The 23,937-nt window shown below is 40.3% G+C and overlaps 1 protein-coding gene across 2 annotated transcripts in view; it reads left to right on the top strand.

The window, feature by feature from the left end:
- LRRC43 (leucine rich repeat containing 43) overlaps nucleotides 1-23,937 on the top strand; it is a 70,912-nt gene that overhangs the window by 30,627 nt on the left and 16,348 nt on the right. Inside the window, exons 7-11 of one of the 2 annotated variants that reach the window (XM_075341825.1) lie at nucleotides 1,129-1,204; nucleotides 16,887-17,023; nucleotides 19,983-20,090; nucleotides 20,361-20,558; nucleotides 22,663-22,753. In XM_075341825.1, coding sequence (XP_075197940.1) covers nucleotides 1,129-1,204; nucleotides 16,887-17,023; nucleotides 19,983-20,090; nucleotides 20,361-20,558; nucleotides 22,663-22,753 — 610 coding nt within the window. The remainder of the gene's footprint in view (nucleotides 1-1,128; nucleotides 1,205-16,886; nucleotides 17,024-19,982; nucleotides 20,091-20,360; nucleotides 20,559-22,662; nucleotides 22,754-23,937) is intronic. The other variant, XM_075341826.1, reaches the window with a different exon arrangement.

Below are 23,937 nucleotides of genomic sequence, written 5' to 3'. Positions count from 1 at the left end.
TGACAAATGAAAATCAAAATATCTGGTCATGAAATTCTAACCTTGAAATTGTGGATATTTTTCAACAATTTTAGTTCTCAAGTTCTCAGACATTTCTCTTCTCCACTTTCTATTCTTCATGCTTAATGTGGCACACAAAAAGAAAAGATTGAGTTAACTTGGATTGTGATTTTCGTATTGTTCACAGCTGTTACTTTGCACAGGTGACTATGAAAAAGCTTCAGATGCTGGAAACAAAGTTGTTTACCCACAATTTTGGAAAAATGCAAACAGTTTTGTCTGGCCCATTTTTAGGGGTTTGTGTGAAACTATGTCCAATTTGCCTGTTTTGCTTTCTTTTTTTTTGTTTTGTTCCAATACACAGGAAGGAAATAAACGTGTGTGACAAAACGTGTAATTGCAATACTTTTTTGGGAGAAATACGTGACAAGTTATTATGACTTTGGCTGTCTGCTAATGTGTAGTTAGAGGAGTGAGGGCATAACCCTGCTTTATTGTTCTCCAAAACTTTATCCCTGACCTGTCTCGTGTGTTCCTTGGTTTTCATTATGCTGTTTGATCAATAATGTTCTCAAACAAACCTCTGAGGCCTCCACAGAACAACTGTAGTTACAATGAGAATTAATTACACACAGATTGACTCAATTTACTAATTAGGTAACTCTGAAAGCAATTGATTGCCAGGATTTTATTTAGGGGGAACATAAAACAGGGGGCTGTATAAAATTGCACCTCACAATTTTCAGATTTATATTTTTAAAGGATTTAGAAAACCATATATCATTTCCTTTACACTTCACAAATACTTGTTACTTTGTGTTGGTATATTACATAAAATCGCAATGAAATACATTTAAAGTTTGTGAGAGTAATGTGTTAAACAAACAAAAAAAAGTGGAAAGCTCCATGGGGTTTGAATACTTTTTTAAGACACTGTAGATTGTAGATGAACAGAATAGCTAGCTGATGAAACATACATGCATTTCAATAAATGCACCTACTATTGCAACATACTAACAAAGGCATAAAAAAGGTTGTAATGTAGCAAAGAAAGGAAGCACGCTGTTGATTTTTAGTATTTTTTGCTATTGTTTGTATAACTTATGGTGATGTTCATTTTACTTTTAGCCATATATGTGCAACCAGCTGCAGCAGATGACCACTGAAGGGCCTGTACAGCTTAACCCACTGAACCTTCACACTGGTAACTTATTCTGTGTTTATAGTGTGGAAAAATGACAGTGTGTGGGTTCACAGGACTATATTTATAGATAATTTTACTGAAGTGAAAATAAAATTAGACAATCTTTATGCATAATGTGAAAAAAAAAACAACTAATGGGGCATCATTTATTGAATACCACAACACTTGCATGAACTTGCCGAATGGAAATATGTAGCACGCCTATAGCATGTCAGTGTGTCTTATGACTATAACTTGTTGTGTTGCTTATACTTTTAATTCATCTGTGAGCTCCTTCTACTTATGACTTGTTGTTAATCTGTTTATACTTCTTAATCTGTATTAAAAGGAACCTGTCACCAAGTTTTCCCAATATACACTGTGTGCCGAATTATTAGGCAAATGAGTATTTTGATTACATGATAATTTTTATACATGTTGTCCTACTCCAAACTGTATAGGCTTGAGAGCCAACTACCAATTAAGTAAATCAGGTGATGTGCATCTCTGTAATGAGGAGGGGTGTGGTGTAATGACATCAACACCCTATATAAGGTGTGCTTAATTATTAGGCAACTTCCTTTCCTTTGGCAAAATGGGTCAGAAGAGAGATTTGACGGGCTCTGAAAAGTCCAAAATTGTGAGATGTCTTGCAGAGGGATGCAGCAGTCTTGAAATTGCCAAACTTTTGAAGCATGATCACCGAACAATCAAACGTTTCATGGAAAATAGCCAACAGGGTCGCAAGAAGCGTGTTTGGTAAAAAAGGCACAAAATAACTGCCCATGAATTGAGCAAAATCAAGCGTGAAGCTGCCAAGATGCCATTTGCCACCAGTTTGGCCATATTTCAAAGCTGCAACATTACTGGAGTATCAAAAAGCTCAAGGTATGCCATACTTGGGGACATGGCCAAGGTAAGGAAGGCTGAAAAACGTCCACCTTTGAACAAGAAACATAAGATAAAACGTCAAGACTGGGCCAAGAAATATCTTAAGACTGATTTTTCAAAGATTTTATGGACTGATGAAATGAGAGTGACTCTTGATGGGCCAGAGGCTGGATCAGTAAAGGGCAGAGAGCTCCACTCCGACTCAGATGCTAGCAAGGTGGAGGTGGGGTACTGGTATGGGCTGGTATCATCAAGATGAACTTGTGGGACCTTTTTGGGTTGAGGATGAAGTGAAGCTCAACTCCCAGACCTACTGCCAGTTTCTGGAAGACAACTTCTTCAAGCAGTGGCACAGGAAGAAGTCGGTATCGTTCAAGAAAAACATGATTTTCATGCAGGACAAGGCTCCATCACATGCATCCAACTACTCCACAGCATGGCTGGCCAGTAAAGTTCTAAAAGATGAAAAAATAATGACATGGCCCTCTTGTTCACCTGATCTGAACCCCATAGAGAACCTGTGGTCCCTCATAAAATGTGAGATCTTCAGGGAGGGAAAACAGTACACCTCTCGGAACAGTGTCTGGGAGGCTGTGGTGGCTGCTGCACGCAATGTTGATTGTAAACAGATCAAGCAACTGACAGAATCTATGGATGGTAGGCTGTTGAGTGTCATCATAAAGAAAGGTGGCTATATTGGTCACTATTTTTTTGCGGTTTTGTTTTTGCATGTCAGAAATATTTCTAAATCTTGTGCAGTTATATTGGTTTACCTGGTGAAAATAAACAAGTGAGATGGAAATATATTTGGTTTTTATTAAATTGCCTAATAATTCTGCACTTTAATAGTTACCTGCACAAACAGATATCCTCCTAAGATAGCCAAATGTAAAAAAAAACAACACTCCAACTTCCAAAAATAGTAAGCTTTGATATTTGAGTCTTTTGGGTTGATTGAAAACATAGTTTTTGATTTATAATAAAAAAATCCTCTAAAATACAACTTGCCTAATAATTCTGCACACTGTGTAAACTGAAGCCACCTCCATCTTTTACTGGTCTATTATCGCAGTTCATCAACCTGTATTTTAGCCACCAACTCCGCCTGCATAGCCTAAGAAATGCATCCTGTTTGATAAGATAATCAGCACAGTGTGGTCAGACAGGCATCAGTGATCTGGGATCTGTGCCCCCAGGGAGGTTAATTAATACCTTGTTTTTGTTTTCTCTACCTAATTTAATGTATGCTCGTCCATTGCTGTCCTCCTGCCTTCATTGATACAGATGACTCGTGTTACAACATCCATACATCCTATAAGTGATGGATGAACTTGGAGTGTAATAGTCCAGATCTACGCGGTTTCAAAAGTATCCGAGTGCCAGTGCCGGGGTCGGTCTCTCTGTCTCTCTCTCTCTCGATCTCTCTCTCTCGGTCTCTCTCTCGGTCTCTGTCTCTCTCTCGGTCTCTGTCTCTCTCTCGGTCTCTGTCTCTCTCTCGGTCTCTGTCTCTCTCTCGGTCTCTGTCTCTCTCTCGGTCTCTGTCTCTCTCTCTCTCTCGGCCTCTCTCTCTCTCTCTCTCTCTCGGTCTCTCTCTCTCTCTCGGTCTCTCTCTCTCTCTCTCTCTCGGTCTCTCTCTATATTATATATATATATATATATATATATATATATATATATATATATATATATCCTCTAATATAGGAAAAGTAAAATAAAGCAAGCATGCTATACTTAGAGTCTCTTGCACTGCTTGCTGTAACTGCTTCCGAGCCACTAACTACTCTTCTAGGGCCGCTTATTAGCCTCATACATACATGCGGTTCCTCTTATTTTGATACACAGCCAAGATAAACACATGGCTAGGGGCTGCAGCCTGTATCTGTATGCTTTATCTGTGCTGGGTATCACAATATGGGTGGTCTCTATGACTTTTTGTTTATACCACGATAGTGACCCGCAGACAGGGTCTGTGATTGCAAGCAGTCAGATGCTGTCACACAGCCTTGGGGCGCGTCTGACTGAGGCAAATAAGCGGCCCTGGAAGAAGAGTAAACGGCCGGGAAGCATTTACAGCCACGTTGGAGATGCTGTAAGTATAGTACGCTTGCTCTAATTGTCCTTTTCTTTGTACCACCATTTTACAGCGCCGGATTCTAGGCCTTACAGACTTAGGCTGGTTTCAGACGTCTGTGTTTTAGGTACGTGTGACATCCGTTTTTAACATGGATGTCAAACGTACCCATGTTACCCTATTGTGTACATACACAACTGTGTTTTCACACGAACCGTGTGACCCCACTATTTCACATGGAGAAGTGTCCATTTTTTTCCGGCAGCTCAGGTGTCACACGGACCACACACTGATGTGATCCGTATGGCATCAGTGTGACACGGACCGAAGAAAACACGGGTTTTTAAATAAAAAGATGTTCTATATTTACCTGTATCCAGCGATGCTGTCTCCGGCTCTACTGCCTCCCGCTCCTGACCCCCGCTCATTATATTCATTGATTATTCACTGCAGTAAGCAGCTGGGAGCAGGGGCATCGCGGTGACAGCGCTGGAGACAGCACCGCCGAGGACAGCATCGCTGAGGACAGCATCGCTGGGGACATCACTAGTGACAGGTGAGTATCCTGCTAGCAGTGTGTGTGAAGGGACGTCCAGGAGGTCATCGAATTTACCAATGAACTCTGATGACCTCCCGATGACACCCCTGCGACAACTGCGCTACAGCGAGTGTCATAATGGTGACTTCCAGGGGATCATGAGAGTTCATTGGGAACTCCGATGACCCCCTGAATGTCACTGCACAAACTCACCTGTCCCTGGCGGTGCTGTCTGACGCTGTCCCCGGTGATGCTCCGGTTTACAGATCCTCGGGCAGTGAATAATCAATTAAAATAATGAGCGGGGGATAGGAGCGGGAGGCAGCAGAGTTGGAGACAGCACCGCTGGAGAGAGGTAAATATAGAACATCTTTTCATTGCAGAGACACGTGTTTTATCCAGTACGTTTCACACGTATGCAAACACGGATGTCACACGTATGACACACGTGTAACCATAACCATGCGTGTGACTGGTACCTGATTAAACCCGGACGTCTGAAACCAGCCTTATATGGGGACCAGCGTCCAGCCAAATATCTAGGATCAATTCCGGGCTGGAACAGATTTTTTTGTTTTTAAATCCAGTTAGACCCACCGATTTGCATATCTGCGAGTCCCCCCCCATCACTAATCCCTATGAATCCTGCACCTATTAAAAACAGAGCAAAGTCTTGTAATAAACTGGAATTAAAGTCCGTGGCGCCTCATGCACATTAGTAGGGCAGAAAAAAGTATGGCTGCACCTAAACTGCAGGTGCAAGATTCAGAGGAGAGCTGGAGGCTCATATACAGGTTGATAGACTGCGGTAATAGACCAATTAAAGGTGGTAGCTTCATTGTATACTGGGAAAACCTGGTGACAAGGTTCCCTTTAAGACCTTTGAAGCTGATCCATCAAATACTTTGTGCCAGAAATGTGATAGAGCTATTTGAAATGTAGCAAACTTGCAAAAATGTAGATACTTTGATTCATTTTAAGCCAGTTCTGACAACTTTCTGAAACGGTGGATGGAAGTGAGGATGGCTCATGGTGGAGCACACTTGACAAATTAATGATAATTTATTCCTCAAAAGTGACTTTAGTACATTAATTACGTTAAAACATGGAAGCTGAAAGATTCTTTTTTTGCAGGACTAGATGTACTTTTGAATGACACCATTCATTTTACCACATAGCATACAGTAAAAAGGGTAAAAATTCCAAATATTGAGAAATTGTGAAGGAAAAAAACCAAAACAAAACACAATTCTGAAGGTTTGTTTTTTGTTTTTGTTTTTTGCTGAATTGATTTTCCGATGTACATTTTGTGGTAAAAATTACCTGACAACACGACTCCGCTCATCAGAACGATTAAAGTGATACCAAACGTTCATTTTTTTAAATTATTATTTTAATGGTGGGGAAAAAAAGCAGAAGTTTGCAAAAAAAAAAACCAAAACAAAAACACACAAAACTTGTGGGGGAGAGGGAATATGTCGCCATTCTCCAACAACCGACACTTTTTCATTTTTTGATCAATGGAGCTGTATGATGGTGGTTTTTTTGCGGGGTGAGACTACCTTTTTACTTAAACCATTTTGATATAGGTATGAGGTTTTGATCTTTTTCTACAGCAATTTTTTTGGGGGGTAGTGCAGTGGCCATACAAACAATTTTGGTGTTATTTAATTATTATTTTTTGTTTACAGTATTTACCAATTGTGGGTAATTAATATTATATTTGATAGATTGGACTTTTCTTAATTCGGCATTTGCATTTTTTTTATCTTTTATTTTTCATAGGGTAAAGGGGGTGATTTTTTTTTTTGTTTTTTAACTTTTCACTGTCCCCTTAGGAGACTATAACCTGTGAACATTTGATTGCTTGTGCTATATAAAACAATGCCACAGTACTGCTGCATATAACAGAAATCACAGTCTCCTTTGAAGCCCTGCCACAGGCTGAGTTTCAAAGGAGCTCTGCTATCACAAGCACGGAGGTCTTCAGCAGACCCGCAATCACATCACGGGTGTGCTATAGGAGCTGAAAATGGTGAGCCCCTATGCCGGCAAGTGTTAAATCCCGTTGTCAGAGTTTGACAGTGGGATTTAATATTCGCGAATATTCACAGAGATGCTGGGTATAATATACAGCAATTACCTGCCGGGTATTGCCTGTGAGCCCGCTCCATACAGCTGCTTCTACCTTGTGCTATACACGGCAGATGTTGTGAAGGAGTTAATTATACTTTGTTTTTTTAATAAAGATTGGGCTGTGGGAAAAAAAAGCATAAAACAACAAAGTCAATAATCTTACAATTTTTATACTGGATACTTGGGCTATTGTAGACTCACGCTTTGTGTCCTTTCAAGAAGACTTTCCATCCTGCCTCCTAATCAGAGGCAGGATTCCAGACTGATAACCCCTTTATACACATAACACAGGTCACAATGTCACAGGTGACCCTGCTCCTCCATCACAATGACTTTTGCATGGGCTTATCAGACACTTCAATACATAAGATAGGGTCAGAGTTTGACAAATGTGGCTATCTACATACAGATTTCCTGGAACAGGAAGTTAAGATTCTTAAAAAACCTCAGTGAGCACTTAGAAAATTGCAAAGTTTCTCATTTCTATTTTTAATAAAAATTGTGATATTGAAAAAAAAATACATTTTCCACAATAACATGTTTAACTCCTTCAAGACTTATGACGATGTGCTAGTACATAGTGTCATCCCTTTGATGCCGAGCCCCGCAGCTTTCCCTGCACATATTGGCTGATCTGATCAGTTGACATGTACCTCTATGCAAAAAAACACAGATTTTAAAGAAGGGAAAATATGTGCATAGGTAATGTTAATATTCAAATTATTAGTCATTCCCTTTTTATGTAAAGGATTGGTAGTTTAGAATAAACTCCTTCAATGGAATTACATAAATATGTGTAAAAAACGCACAGAGTACCATATTCACAAATATTTAGATCATTTGTTAAATACAAAAAATACATACAAAAAGGACTTAAAATGACAACATGGTAAGGGATAGTTAATGGGGGACTCCTAGAAGGGAGAAAGTAACCATGTGTCTAGTGGCAGCATGTGGAAATAGTTAATTTAAAGGTGTATGTCCGAAATGGATCAAGGCATCTATTATACGTGGTTAAGAAATACAGTGTGCATAATCCCATGAGGTTATGTCCAGATTAGAGCTGGAAGAGGGAAGCACATGGTATGTCAGAGAAAGTCATTAGGTACCCATAAGGATAGACTGCCTAGTTTGCTGCCACTGAACACTTTGGAAACATAAAACACCCCACACCCATACTGAACGCGCATATCGTGTTGTCTTCTTCAGCGGGGGGGGGGGTGTTGTGCGGTCCCCCCCAAAATTTTGATGCCGGCCAAGGTAAAGCCACTCGGCTGAGGGCTGGTATTCTCAGGATGGGGCGCCCCACGTTATGGGGAGCCCACCAGCCTAAATATATCAGCCAGCAGCCACCCGGAAATGCCACATCCATTAGATGCGACAAACCCGGGACTCTAACCGACTCATCCCAATTGCCCTGATGTGGTAGCAATCGGGGTAATAAGGAGTTAATGGCAGCTCATAGGTGCCACTAAATCCTAGCTTAGTGATGGCAGGTGTCTATGAGCCACCCCCCATCACTAAACTGTAGTGAAAGTAAATAAACACAAACACCGAAAAATCCTTTATTTGAAATAAGACAAAAAAACACCCTCTTTCACCACTTTATTAATCCCCAAATACCGCTCCAGGTCTGACATAATCCACATGAGGTCCCATGATGGTTTCAGCTCTGCTACATCGGAAGCTGACAGGAGCGGCCGTAGACTACCGCCGCTCGCTGTGAGCTCCACGGTGCAACTGAAGTGAGTCGAGCTGTCAGCGGTGACGTCACTCAAGTTACCCACGGCTACAGCTGGATTCTCTTTGCCAGGTACAAACTGCTACAACTTTTCAGTTTTTTTAACGGATCCGTCCCATCAGTTGTACCACAACCTCCAATGCATCCGTCACATCACTCACAAAACGGATTGTGACTGATGGAAAAAGACGGAAGTGTGAAAGCAGCCTAAAACAGCAATATAGTGACATCATGTCATAAAATAATATGGTATTAAAGAATCCCTTAATAAGCTTACAGCATGCAGTGACCTACTGTCTCCTCCCCATTATCATGTAGACTGTAAGCCTGCAAGGGCACAGCCCCCTCTCCATTGTAACAGTCCGTAATTGTTAGTTCATTATTAGGGATGATCGAATATCTCAAATATTCGGCTTCGCGAATATCCGACTAATAGGTCGCCGCTATGCAAATATTTGATGCGCAATGTAAGTTTATTTGAAGCCCGAATTGTTCCGAATAGTTGTTATTCGGGTTTCCCATAGACTTACATTGCGCATCGAATATTCGCGAATAGTCGAATAGCAGCAACTTATTCGGCAAATATTCGCGAAGCCAAATATTTGAGGTAGTCGATCATCCCTATTCATTATAACTTATATCTGTATTTTGTATGTACTCTTTCTCATGTATGGCACCTTGGAATCAATGGTGCTCTAGAAATATGTAGTAGTAATAATAATAATAATATAATCCTAAATATAGCTTTAGGACCTAATCCCAACACAGGTATTATATCATGTCATCATAAATCTTTATAGGTAAGGATGGTTGACCTCGGGGAGATCAACATCCAACACCGCGGAGACACCATCACGTGTTTCTCAACGCAGTGACAAGGCCCTCTGGGAAAATATGCAAAACAAGAATGCCGCGGAGACACCATCACATGTTTCTCAACTCTGGCAGGAAACTAGCCAGGTCTTTCCCTGGGAAGGAACAACCACGGGAAGGGCAGTCTCCAGTCAAGGAAACCGCCTATACCAAAACATCATAAATCTTTATGACGTCATCATGCGTTATCATCATGGCTTCATCTTAAAAACAATATAGCGCAACCTCATCAAGACATCATCATGACATCGTACATATAGTATTATGACATAATAAATCTAGTACTATCACATCAGTTTAATATCATCACAGCACCATTATGACATCATGAAACAATAAATAGAACATAATGATAAAATCATCATGACCTTATAAATATAGCATTATAACAATCATCATCACTACAATATTGTAACAACATCAATATACTATCATTATGATATAATTAAATCATCAATCATCATGACCTAATAACTATAATGTTCATGTCCTCATAGCAATTGTGGGATTACCACATCATAAAGTTAGCACTGAGATCATCAAAACATTATAAAGTTATAATTATTACTGGTAGGTAGGGGGAAACCTGAGAGGGAGAGTATTAGCCTACCCCTGCCTAATTATATATAATATCACTCTGGAATATCATTAATTGTCGCACCTGTCCCTACCTCACCATTTATCCAGCTTTTAGTGGCTATTCTATATTACTGTATTGACAGTTTTTAGTGAGTTGACCGAATAAAGATATATTTTTAATAGGGAATTTTTTCATGGTTTGTTGGCAATTGGATCTGTAAGATTTATTACCTTTGTGGTATATTTTTTAAAGTTATAATTATATCATATCACAACATCATTAAGTGCTCCAAAATATTCTAACCAATCACTATTGACTAGCTGGATGTATCTAGACCCGTTTTTATCCCGCAGACAGCCCTGACTTCTCTCGCAATTGGCCCATTACTTTGCTCATCTTACTGCAATTATATTCAGGTACACTCCCCTTTTTGCCAATACAGTGGAACCTTGGTTAACAAGAACAATCCGTTCTGGGACTGTGCTTGTTAACCAAGTTACTCGTTCAGCAAAGCAAGATTTTCCATAGGAAATCATTGCAATGCAGACAATTTGTTCCACAACTTGTTAAATGTCCCATCCTGTTCCCCTATTGTGCCATTCCACACACGTACAAACACACACAAACACACACGCACACATACGCTCACCTTACCTTCTGTTCCATCGTCTGCTTCCTGGATCTTGTAGTTTGCCAGTACAGGATGTGTATCGGGTAACCATCGCGACAAGGGAGGAACTGCCGCTGCCAGAGCGCTGATGTCAAAGGCAGGAGCCGCTTGCCTCTGATTGGCCAGCGTGCAACCTTTGAGTAGCGGCTGACAGCGGAAGTTTCTCCCTCGTGGCGATGGTTGCCGATACACATCCTGTACCGGTGAACTACAAGTACCATGAGGCCGGCGATGGAACGGAGAGTACACATATTATGCTCACCTTACCTTCCATTCCATCGTCGGCCTCATGGATCTTGCAGTGCACCGGTTCAAGATGTGTATCGGGTAACCATCGTGACGAGGGAGGAACTTCCGATGCCAGAGCAAGTTCTTTCCTCGTCGCTATGGTTGCCGATACACATCCTGTACCGGCGAACTACAAGAACCATGAGGCAGGCGATGGAACGGAAGGTAGGGTGAGCATAATATGTGTGTGTGCGTGTGTGTTTGTGCATGTTTGTGTGGACTGCAAGAGCGGGTTAGAGCGCGGAGGAAATACGGAATCGGAAGTGTGTGCGCTGAGCATTTTGCTTGTTCAGCAAAGCTTGCTCGTAAACTGAGTTACAAATTTACAGCAAGCTTTGCTCGTGAAGCGAAATACTCGCTAACTGGGTTACTCGTTAAGCGAGGTTCCACTGTAGTTCTATATAATTACACTTGATGTCTTTTCAGTATGTTTTGTTGTGCATGCCAGTTCATTCATTCATTTTATTTCTGTTTCTTTATTCTCTTGATTTTTCATTTAGTACTTTTTTCTTTCTTTTTTTGCTTTGCCTTAATATTCATCTTTATTTGTACTTTTTTTTATTTTCATTTCTTTTTACATTACTTTATTACACATTATTTCATTTCTTAAAAGGAATCTGTCACCAGGTTTTTGCAATTTCAAATGAAAGTGCCATGATCAGGGCTTCCACCAGGAATTTCAGGGTGCCATATCGGTAAATTTTTCAGGCCCCTTTGACACTCCACCCAGACTCTACCCCAGCTCCACTTCCACTCTTCGATCCTTCCACAGTTCCACCACCCACTCTTGGTGAAAGAGTGGGGGGGGGTTGTATTTATTTCAAATATAGCATTTTTTCTGTGTTTGTGTTTATTTCTTGTCACCTACAGATTAGTAATGTCATAGACACCTCCCATTTCTAACCTAGAGCTTAGTGGCAGCTGTGAGCTGTCATTAACCCCTTATTATCCCGATTGCCACCACACCAGGGCAATCGGGATGAGTCGGGTAAAGTTCCGCGATTGTCGCTTCTAATGGAGGCGACAATCCTGGGCAGCTGCAGACAGCTACTTTTAAGCTGGGGGCCCAATAACCATGGGCCTACCCCAGCCTGAGAATACTAGCTCCCAGCTGTTTGCTTTATCATGGCTGGGTATCAAATTTGAGGGGCCCGCATGCCATTTTCTTAAATTATTTATTTAAATAAAAATAAAAAAAACCCGCATGCGGTTCTAATTTTGATACACAGACAAGATAACCATGACTGGGGGCTGCAACCTGTAGCCGTATGCTTTATCATGACTGGTTATCATAATATGGGGAGGATCCTATGCCAATTTTTTTAATTCATTTATTTTTAGCAATTCATAGAAAAATACCCTTAAAAACATCAATTTATTAAATATGTATTAAAATAACCCACACCAAGGTGTTTCAAGCAAACAAATGATTACTGATAAACAAATGATTATTAACACTGGATGAAACCATTGGGGTGCACAATAAATGGTGATGGCTTGCCCTATCAAGGCACTTCTTTCTGTCCTACCTGCCAGCGTAGGTTTGCTCCCTATTTAACGATATGGTGCCCCCATTCACTGTCGGCTGCCTCTATCGTGATGATACATCCCTGCCAGAAAAAGGTGCAATAACTAAATAAAGTGCACAGTGCAATAAGTTGCTATAATAAAACATATTGGCAGGTGTAGTGTAAATATACTGAAAAATTTGATGTATAGGGGGTATTTATCTCTCTCCCAATGATATCCACATACAAACCTTTCCTCAAACTTTGCCTTGACGCGTTTCTCCCCTATCGTTTTTTCAGGAGGCTGCTTTTAGCAGTCTGTTATTCTCCTGGCTATGAGGTAGTTAAGACTTAGTGCTGTAATAACAGTCCATGGATGGGTATAGCCTGGCCTGATGGCCTGTTGATATTAATGCTCGAGCTTAATAATTGTCTGCTGATGTAAAACGATGAGAAGTGATAGCGGCCAAAATTGCCATGTTTATATACATATCCTCCCAGACAGTTAACACCTCCATATTAATTAGTCTCCACAGGTTGTACATCTGTAATAGTTTATCCCCCCCCCACCCTTGCCTCCGCAGGAAACTGACTGCTATATTACCTACAAGGGAAGAACGATCTGAATACTGCCGCTCGATTCATGAGGGTGTCTGCATGTGCTCTATTATCGGAACCTCTGGTGGAGCACAGGCCATGTCGCTCGAGGATAATGCATCCGTACTAACCATGCGCTCTATGGAGAAAAGTATTGGAGCGCACGATGACACATGTGGCCCTGTGCATGCAGCAAACATCTGCGTTCCTGTCAGATAGAAAGCCTCGCACATGCGTATGTGCTCTACTACTAGTGACAAAAGAGCGCAGGGAGCTATGAAGCTCCTGCACATGCCCAGTAGTATTGTATTACATCCACTATCTAAACAGAGCGTTCAGCTCAACTGGGGCCAACATAGAGGTTCCCTAACAAGTGGCATAGATGTAAGGCACCTAAAAATATCACCTTGATGATTGGTGAATATTCACGCTACATAACAACAAATAATAGAGAATGGATCAAAGCCTGTGTCACCGTGCCAGTAATACTGATTGTTGGTGATAGGGTGACATATATACGTCTATAGTCCTTTGGGGGTACTATGGGAGTGGAGTAATAGTAACATGGGAGGAGATGTATATCTAGAAGTGATTATAAAAACCCTATAGGACAGGGATTTATTTCAAGAAGACTATCATAATCGACTGTACCGTAAGATGGAGGATCTTTAGAAAAACCACGCAAACAACAACTGTTCATTAAGACCTCTAGGATTAACGGAGTCCATCCTAAAGGTCCATTCACTTTCTCTTTGAAGGACAGTGTTGTTTTTGGTTCCCCCCTCTAAGTTTGGGTTTAATGACCTCAGTAATACTAACTGAGACCTGATGTATGTTACCTCCATGATTATTGTTAATGTGCCTAGCCAGTGGAGTGTCCCGATTTATAACGAACATTTCCAAGATGTTTACCCACTCTCCTACGAAGTTCCCTGATGGTTTTGCCAACATAGTCGAGTGGGCAACTACAAGTGGCAACATATACGACTTCCAAGGTTTTGTCAATTTGCAAAGTCTCTAATGAATAATTTTTTCCCATTTGCTGCGCTCTGAATAAATTTACTGGGTCTCATGAATTCACAAAACTTGCAATTGCCACAATGAAAAAGAAAAAAAAAAGAAAAAAAGACATTTCCTACTGAGCCAGGTACCTTCAAGAGGTGATTTCTGCTAATGACTGTGGAGTAGACAATCTTTTAATGAGGGAGCCTTGCGGTAAGTAATACTGGGGAAGAAGAAGAAGAAGCTTTCTTCCCAGCTTTGGTGTTCTCTCATCAGCCTGTGCCCTATAGTCCATGTTCGTCATGCAATTCCTACAGAGTCTAAGAAATTCTCCTTTAGGTATCCCCTTTTAAGTGGAAGTAGGTGATGACTATCCCAATGCAATAGGTTGTTTGTGGATTTCTGATTATGTTTTTGTTATCAATAAACCGTCCTCCCCTCAACTGATGTTAATGTTTAGAAAGGGCAATTCACTGTGGCTAATCTCAAGGTAAATCTGAGGCCAATATCGTTCAAACTGAGACTGGTGATAAAGTCTGAAAATTGTTTCTCATCCCCGGTCCCCAGTACAAACACATCATCGATGTATCTACTTCAAAAGGCAATGTGTGATTGCCACCACCTTTCCTCATCACAGAATACCATAGTTTCCTCCCACCAGCCCAGGAATAGATTAGCATACATGAGAGCACAAGGGCTCCCCATAGCTGGTGGAAGTACTTGCAATTAAAGACAAAGGTATTGTGCGCCAGTATAAACTCCACTAGCTGTGTGACAAAGATGTTATATCTGTCACAGCTCCTGGTCCTGGTAGCAAGAAAATATTGTGTTCCTCGAATGCCCTTGTCATGGGAGATATTCATGAACAATACGTCCATGTTAATCAAGGCCAGTAACGTTCATTCGTCCATTGTAATGAACGTTTCCTCAATTGACTTGGAAGCATTGTTTACGGAACGAACGTTACAGACGTAACATCTTTTGAACCCTCGCAGATCTGTACTTTTACATTTTAGGTCCACCCATCACTACTCAGTTTGCCCATTTATGCTTCCTTTAATTATATGAAGTTTGCCAGTGCCGTATGCTGAAAAGCAGCCACAAACCATGATGATCCCACCTCCAAACACTGTTAGTATGGTGTTAAAGGCCTCCAAACATGGTGTGTATTATGGCATTTAAAGAGTTCAATTTTTATATCACCTGACCAGACTATATTCCCACAGTTGTTGAACAGACTTTAAAAGCGCTTGAACATGCTTTTTGTTCAGCAATGGAGTCTTGCATGGTGAGTGTGCATATAGACTGTGGAGGTTGACTGCATTACTTATTGTTTTCTTTGTACCGTTAGATAGACAGAAGTGATGCTGCACTGCTGTGCTGAAGAGACAATCCGAGATTTAACTATAGTGATTTTATTTCTACGCCTTTCGAGAGAGAACCCCTCTCCTTCTTTAGGAATAATCTTATATGGATATGTGTTTACTCCTGAAGAAGGTTCTCTCCGAAACGCATAGAAATATAATCACTATAATAAAACCAGCATTGTCTCTTCAGCACGGCAGCGAGGTACCACCCCCTGTCAATCGAACAGTTTATCCTCTACTTCCATTTGGGGCTACAGCATCCATGTCCTACAAGTGTTTCGCAGTTGGTTGTGACTTTCACAACCGTCAAAGGTGATCTGCTCCAGTGTGGATTTTTCCACCTGATTGTCCTCTGATAGGACCCTATTTTGCACTGCTTTGTCTTGCAGTGTTGTTTCATTATTTTATTGTTTTCTTTGAAGCAATTGTACCTGCTGATTCCAGGTCTTTCTGTAGCTCTCCAGAGGTGTTCCTTGACTCTTGGACAACTCTTCTGAGACAGCTCACTGGTTTTACCCATCATTAGATGTTTCCTGTATGGCACCATGATAATGAGACGTTTTATAGACAATCAGTTGAACCAGCTGATATTATTTTTCACTAAGTGGCAGGATTGCTTTCTAATTATGAATAGATTTCAGCTGGTGTTATGACTATCCATGGCTTTTTTCATCTCTCTTTCTGCATGTGTTCAATACTTTTCCCTGTGTCATATCTCATTATTAAACATAACTTAATTTATGGACATCTATGGTTTGATTTATATGCCTGTGTGGATTGGATGGGTTGTTACCCACATCTGGAGTGAATTTTATGTCAATAGCCCCTTTAGAACTCTATTTACTTACAAAATTGGTTCAATACTTATTTCACCCAATGTATATAAAGTTAATTTCCTATATAAGGTCACACATCCATGTTTTAAATATGTACCTGAACAAAATGTTACTTGTGTCATCAGTGTTTTGGATTATTGTGTCATGAGTTTATGGTCCATGTATCCATATCATTACGACATCATGAATATAGAGTTATAAATGTCATATCATTATATATATAACGTCCTAAATATAGCATTATATGGTAACATAAATATAGCGTTATTAAACAATTATATCAATATTGCATAATTGAGAAATCATCGTGACATTAAAAATAATAGCACAATATGTTATAACATCATAAATAGAGTGTTATGACATTAAATCATTCTGACATTGTCATGGCATCATTATGGTAAAATCATGATATAATTGATAGAATCAAAACATTATCAATATAACATTATGACCTAATCATGTCATCATAAATATAACAATAGTAGATAACTACATCATTAGGACATTATCATGACTCATAAATATAACATTTACCGTACATCATAATATGACATGACATGGCAAGTTGCTACTTTATATCTTCTTCCCTGTGTCTGTCCCAGGTCTCTACAAATCTATTGGATCAGTTTGGAATGAAACTATAGAATATGAGTATGCGAAGGAACACACATCATCAGATCTATTGTGTTTAAAGTCTTTTTTTCTCTGTGGAATGAATGTGACTATCGTAGAGGAAAAGGTAATGAAACAGCCCAGCATATAAAGTACACAGTCCTTTAACATCTAGTATTTAGCATATAGTATAAAGAATTCTTTCCACAAGGACTTGCTAATACACTGACATTTCTAAACAATGATTAAAAGGAAACTTCACAATTCAATGTGGTCAGTAGGGGTATAAATACGTGACATAGATACTGATTTTTGCTTCATAGAATTAGTGTTCTAGGCAAGTGTAATGAGCGAGGTGGAACCCATCTAGTTAGATTCTGGCGGAAAGTACGCATATCACATACTCACGGCCACATGACTGACGTTCTTGGCTCTTACACTGGCAAATCCTCACAGCGCACAGTGTGGAAGATGTGAGGATTCACAAGTTTGCAGTCACATAGAGTGACACACAGTGACTGCAGACTTGTGCATTTAGGGCAGAAAACCCCTGTAAGTGTCTTTGAAATTTGTTCATTTTCATAGATTTTTAATTTATTATTACTTTTGTCAGATTCAAGTTATTCCTGTAACCAATGTGGGTTTTCTTTCATTAAACAAGGGGTACCAACAATTTTGAGTACGAGTGCATAATACACACACACAAACACACACTCGTTAGAGGAGTTGTCGACTACTTGGACAACCTCTTCTCAATCACTGTTTTCTCCAGGTAAAATAATAACAGCTATACTGGTATACTCGCCTACAGTGGTATCGCCACTGAATCTCCCATGGCTTATGACATTACTTCGTCACATGATCCCCGTGGCCAATTGGCTGCTTCTGTTCCCTCCTTCGAATAAATCAGTCATCTGGAAGAAGTCAGAGAGCAGCTGCAACTCTCACCTTCTTCGGATGTCAGTTAAATCTGAAGGATGGGACAGTGAAGAAGCCGCTGATTGGCTGCACGTTTTGCATGACATTGTGCCCTGAGAGAGTCAGTTCCGATAGCAGTGGAACAGCGCCAGCACTGGAGGTGAGTATGGTTGTTGTTTTACTTGGGAGAAACATATACTGATTAAGAAGTGGTTCCCAGAGTAATGGACAATCCCTTTAATTATATATATCAGCCAAATAGAAAATCATCATAGATGGGCAAAACAGTCTACACTATCAGGGAAATTTATAGTGTACTAGCTGTACTACCCGGCTTCGCCCGGGTTAATACATTCTATTTTGTTAACAGCAGTTATTAACAAAAATTTATTCTGCACACAAAAACCACAAAACAAATAGATAGAAATGTAAGTATTAAAAGGCAAAAACTAAGCTAATAGAAGCATTTTACAACATATATTTCATCACCACAGATATTGCACACAGATTGAACTAAATCGGCCAAGTAATGTGCTCCGTCTGTCTCTTTCCAGATCTGTCTCTTTCCCTGTCCGTCTGTCTCTTTCCCTGTCCGTCTGTCTCTTTCCCCGTCTGTCTGTCTCTTTCCCCGTCCGTCTGTCTCTTTCCCCGTCCGTCTGTCTCTTTCCCCGTCTGCCTGTCTGTCTTTCTTTGTCTGTCTCTATCTCTCTGTTTCTTTTCCCATCTGTCTATTTCCAGGTCTGTCTCTTTCCCAGGTCTGTCTCTTTCCCAGGTCTGTCTCCCCATCTCTGTCTGTGTCTTTTCTGTCTGTCTCTTTCCCTGTCTGCCTGTCTTTGTCTGTCTCTATTTCTCTGTCTCTTTCCCTATCTGTCTCTATCAAGGTCTGTGTCTTTTCCCATCTATCTTTGTCTCTCTGGCTGTCTCCTCCTTGCCTGTCTCTGTCCCTGTCTGCATGTCTGTCTGTCTCTTTCCCTATCTGTCTCTTTCCCTATCTGTCTCTTTCCAGGTCTGTCTTTTTCACCGTCTGTCTCTGTCTGTCTCTTTCCCTGTCTGTCTGTCTCTCTCTCTGTCTGTCTCTATCTGTCTTCCAACCGACAACTTATTACCTCACATATAAGCTTCTTATACTATGAATGTCTTTTGTTCCTATAGCAACCACTCACAGCTCCTACTAATAACCTGTAGTTCCAGGCTCTATTTACTTTAATGAAGGCATGTTTTTTGGAGAGTAACTGTAAAGCGCGGGGTTAAATTTTCCTGTCAAAACATAGTCTACCACGTTCTCTGGGTCACATGAGGTGTTTTTTCAAAATTTTGTGATTGTAAATTCGACGGAGCGGATACACTTTTCGTTTCACTTTTTCCCCATTATGTAGATAGGGGAAAAATTGATTGGTAAATTGGAACACGCGAGGTTAAAATTTCGCCTCACAACATAGCCTATGATGCTCTCTGGGTCCAGACATGTGAGTGTGCAAAATTTCGTGATTGTAAATGCGACGGTGCAGATACACTTTTCGTTTCACTTTTTTCCCATTATGTAGATAGGGGCAAAAGTGATTGGTAAATTGGAACAAGCGGGGTTAAAATTTCGCCTCACAACATAGCCTATGATGCTCTCTGGGTCCAGACATGTGAGTGTGCAAAATTTCGTGATTGTAAATGCGACGGTGCAGATACACTTTTCGTTTCACTTTTTTCCCATTATGTAGATAGGGGCAAAATTGATTGGTAAATTGGAACACGCGGGGTTAAAATTTCGCCTCACAACATAGCCTATGACGCTCTCTGGGTCCAGACGTGTGAGTATGCAAAATTTTGTGGCTGTAGCTGTGACGGTGCAGATGCCAATCCCGGACATACATACACACACACATACATACACACATACATACATACACACATTCAGCTTTATATATTAGATTGGTAATGTTTTCTTTAAGTGAATTATTTTGTCATTGCATATGAGAAACTCTTGATAGGCCAGTTACCTTTTTATGCAAAGGCCAGTGCTCACATCTAAATATCAAAAATGTGTAACTGCAGTGTTTTACACAAAAGTAGCAATGTTAATGCAGACCAAGACCATGCTAATGTGTCAATTATGAATAATTCTTGTGTTACTTCTGCAATAATGGTACTCCTGCACAAATCCACCTTTCTATTAGATCCTCTCATGGCCCAAAGATCCGGAGGAGATTGCTGCTGTATCAAAACATGACAAAAATGTTGGTGGAAAGGATAAGGAAAAAGATAGGGCCAAAAGTGGCTCTAGGGTAAGTTTGGGTTAATATTCTGCTCCAAACCTGTGGATACATATAGTGTTGCTACCCTCATTCCCATAAATGCTTATTGTTGGTGCACAAACGAGTGTCAGGGTACGTCTCATGAGAAGACAAGGATTGGGCTTTGAAATTCAAAGTGCCAAAATCTTCATTCACCCTCCATTATCTGTTTTGGGAAAGTCAGAAGGTTAACATACAAATAAAAATCCCTAAAAGGTGTTTTGGATGTTACTATATAACTTCATTTATATTTTTTTCCAGGAAAGGAAAACTGATGGAAAGAATAAGAAGAAGAAAGAAAATCTAATTGAGCTTCGTCATGAGCCCCCAATTCTGAAGATTCTGGGATCTGCAGTAATGCCTTTACAAAAGCTGGTCTCTGGAGAGATGCAAACCTTTTCCATTTGTAATTTGGAGCCACTTTACAACAACTTAGAGCATCGGGATGCAAGAGACAAGGTGATGCACTCACAACTTAAGCGTCATCTACTACAATAGTATAAATGTAAATACATTTTTCAAGAATGATTTGGATACAATGGTAATACTTTATAGTTCAAATATGGATAGAAATGGGTTAAAATTAATATACCGCGCTGCCGTAGAAAGGAGGATCCATGTAGAAGGAATGATTTTGTCTACGCGTTTCAAAGCCTTATGGTTATTCCTCAGGACAAGCATATACATATGATTTGTCCTGAGCAAGAAGCCATAAGGCTTTGAAACGCGTAGACAAATAAAATCATTCCTTTTACATTGATTTTCCTTTCTACGGCAGCGCGGTTTATTAACCCTTTTCTCTTCATATTTGAACTGCATCTCCACGTGGGTTCTGCTGCAGCCGTATTTACACCATTACAGTGGTTGTGACTCTCACAGCCACACCAGATGAGTCTACCCTTAGAGCAACTTTGCTAACAGTGTTTTAGGATAAGACCCTATTTGCGCTTACTGTCTCTTCCAGCACTTTTAACCATAATATGTTCTAATGATTTTGTATTAGTCCCATAAATAGCACAATTCAATCTGTTTGCTACATTTATATATGCCCTTGTAAACATAAGTAGTTGATTTTTGGATAAAATAAATTATGCAGTTATTACAGGTGTTTGCTTTGCTTTAGTTCCGTTAAGTACCATAACGATGTTAGAATACTTAAAGATCCCCAAAGTATAAAGTCAATGTGTGGTTATACATTATCTTCTGAAATATACTCCTCAAATTGCATCAGTAACAAGGAAAAGTTGTGAAATTATATAGAACAGTGGATTAATACACATTTTAATAATATGCAAATGATTAAAAATGTAAACCACAATGTAATTTTCAGATTATTTTGATTTTATTCAGTATTTAGTATAAGCGTCACAGGAAGAAAGAATTCCATGCACTTACATGCCTTGGCATTTTATCAATAAGACTATTAATGGTTGTCTGAGAAATGTTTTACCGCGCTAAATTAATTTGGGCACACTAATTATCAAGATCCACTGCTGGCCGTTCCCTTTGCAATCGCCAATCAATTACTTCTCAGATATGCTGGACGGGAGACCAATTCAGAGAATTTGCAGGCCATGGTAGCACGATTAGACCAAGCAGGCTGTTCACAGCACAAGCAACATGTGGCCTAGTGTTCTCGTATTAAAAAACAACTTATGGGACACTTGAAATTATCATACTACTAGTTTCATGACAAACCAATGTTATGCTGAGCTGTTAGTAGACCTGCAATGAAGACTAATGGGCTTGGCTACCATGCATTATGCCACCCCACACCATAATTATGGGACTAGGATCGGGGTGAAGATATCTTAATGGTGTTGCCTATGCACTCTAAAGATCAATCTCTGGCTAACATTGCATTGAAGACAAAAGCAGAACTTATTGACGAAGACAATAGACCTGTATTCCAGTCACCGGTTTCCATCTGGACACTATGGGGGTAATACCATGAAGAGGGCTTCACAAGAGAACATCACACAGGTCCTACTACTGGGATTATAATATGTGGTGGCATAATGCATGGTAATCAGACCCCTCTAGTTTTCATTACAGGTACAGTAATAGCTCAGCATTTCATTGATATGATCATGGAACCAGGGGTACGGCCATTTTTCTATAGTGTCCCAGAAGCCATTTTTCAACATGACAATGCCAAGCTTACTGAAGGCAACCTGAGTGGCCTAAAAGCGCTTCCATGGCCTGTAGCAGCTCCGAATGTGTGTCTCGTCGAGCACATCTGTGACAGCAATTGTAAAAGGAGCTTACAGCAGTGGATGTTGATGGTTTCGCCAAATGCATTATGCATGGCAGAACCTTCCTCAGTCAACCATTAATAATCTCACTAAAAGCAGCCAAGGCATGTGTGTATTTCTGAGACGCTCATACTCAATACTAATAGAGATTTACTTTAATGTGTCCATTTTTCAATTTTTGCATAATAACATGACTATGTCGATCCTGTGATTTATAATTTCATGACTTTTCCTACTTGATGTTGCAATTTCAATGTTGAGCAGTGTATGTAACCATAATTATTAAACCAATTATGATTTCATTTCAGAGCCCTCAAAACAGCAACAAAACCAAGGAGCGGAAGACGAAAAGTGGTAGAGAAAATGCAGAATCTCCTAAAACACCTCGCTCTTTATCAGGTAACTTTTGACTTATTTTACTTTTTTTTTTTCTTTTTTTTTCATGAGATTGCTGAAATAATCTGAAATCATATCCATTTATATTTACACAACTTATCATTGAAATTGAAGCACTAAGAAGGAACATTTGTAGAGTTATGGAATTCACAGGATTGGAAGGCATTTATAATTATGTGCAAATTTTGAAAAAATGGAAACAAAATTAAAAATATCTCGATTTTTCAGTATCAAATATGAGCACCACATGCAGAAATACAATCACTTACACACCAGGCATGATATTAATGGGTTTAATGAGGTTATCAATGATTGTCTGAGGATCTGAGGAAGGTTCTGCCACTCAATGTAGTTTGGCATGCAAATCATCAAGCTACGCTGCTGGCAGTTCCCTTTGAAATTGCCGACCAATGATGTCCCAGATCAGTGTCGTACCGTCCATAGAGGCAGACCACGCGGCTGCTACGGGGCCCCTGACCTAAAGGGGCCCAGAGTGGCTTCCCACGGTGTGTGCACTTTTACTTTCAATCATTGCCAGCACGGGAGGCTGCCCCGGGCCGTGACCAAGCAGCTGATTAAGGGGGGTGGTGGGGCCCGCACTATGTGAATAGCTGCAGGAACCAACAGAGGAGCAGACTCACCCACACTGCACAGCGCGGCCCCTGCTGTAGAGGGGGAGTGGCCAGGCAGCGTCTTCTATCAGTCAGAGAACTGTGAGAGCGGCCAGGAGGAGAACAGCCAATCAGGAGAGGGGCGGAGCTTGTTCAGCACAGCCGCGGGAAAAATGAAAGCTTAACAGTGCAGGAGAAACAGCACAGACCTGGCAAGAAGATGACAGAGCAGAAGAAGCTGAGACCTGACAAGAAGATAACAGAATTGAACACAACCATGGACATCAGTAGACGCCCATATTAAGGGAGTGACACAGAAGAACAGTAAAAAAGACACCTTTATTGATATTCATTAAATATTTAAAAACAAGCAAAAGGCACCGTATACAAAAGAGGGACACAGACAGGAAAAATTAGAAGAAAAATGATTTTTCACAGGTGGAGGAATATACACCTGCGCCAGCACACCTCTAGATTAAATAATGAAAGCTGAACGCATTGCTGTATCCTATAGACCTGTATTACACATTGGTTATAATAAATAATTAATTAATTGCCATACAGGTGGAACTCCAC

This window comes from Anomaloglossus baeobatrachus, chromosome 1, assembly GCF_048569485.1.
Source record: "Anomaloglossus baeobatrachus isolate aAnoBae1 chromosome 1, aAnoBae1.hap1, whole genome shotgun sequence".
Classification (NCBI taxonomy): Eukaryota; Metazoa; Chordata; class Amphibia; order Anura; family Aromobatidae; genus Anomaloglossus; species Anomaloglossus baeobatrachus.
Note: the sequence above shows the minus strand (reverse complement) of the source record. Positions and strands in the feature narration are given on the sequence as shown.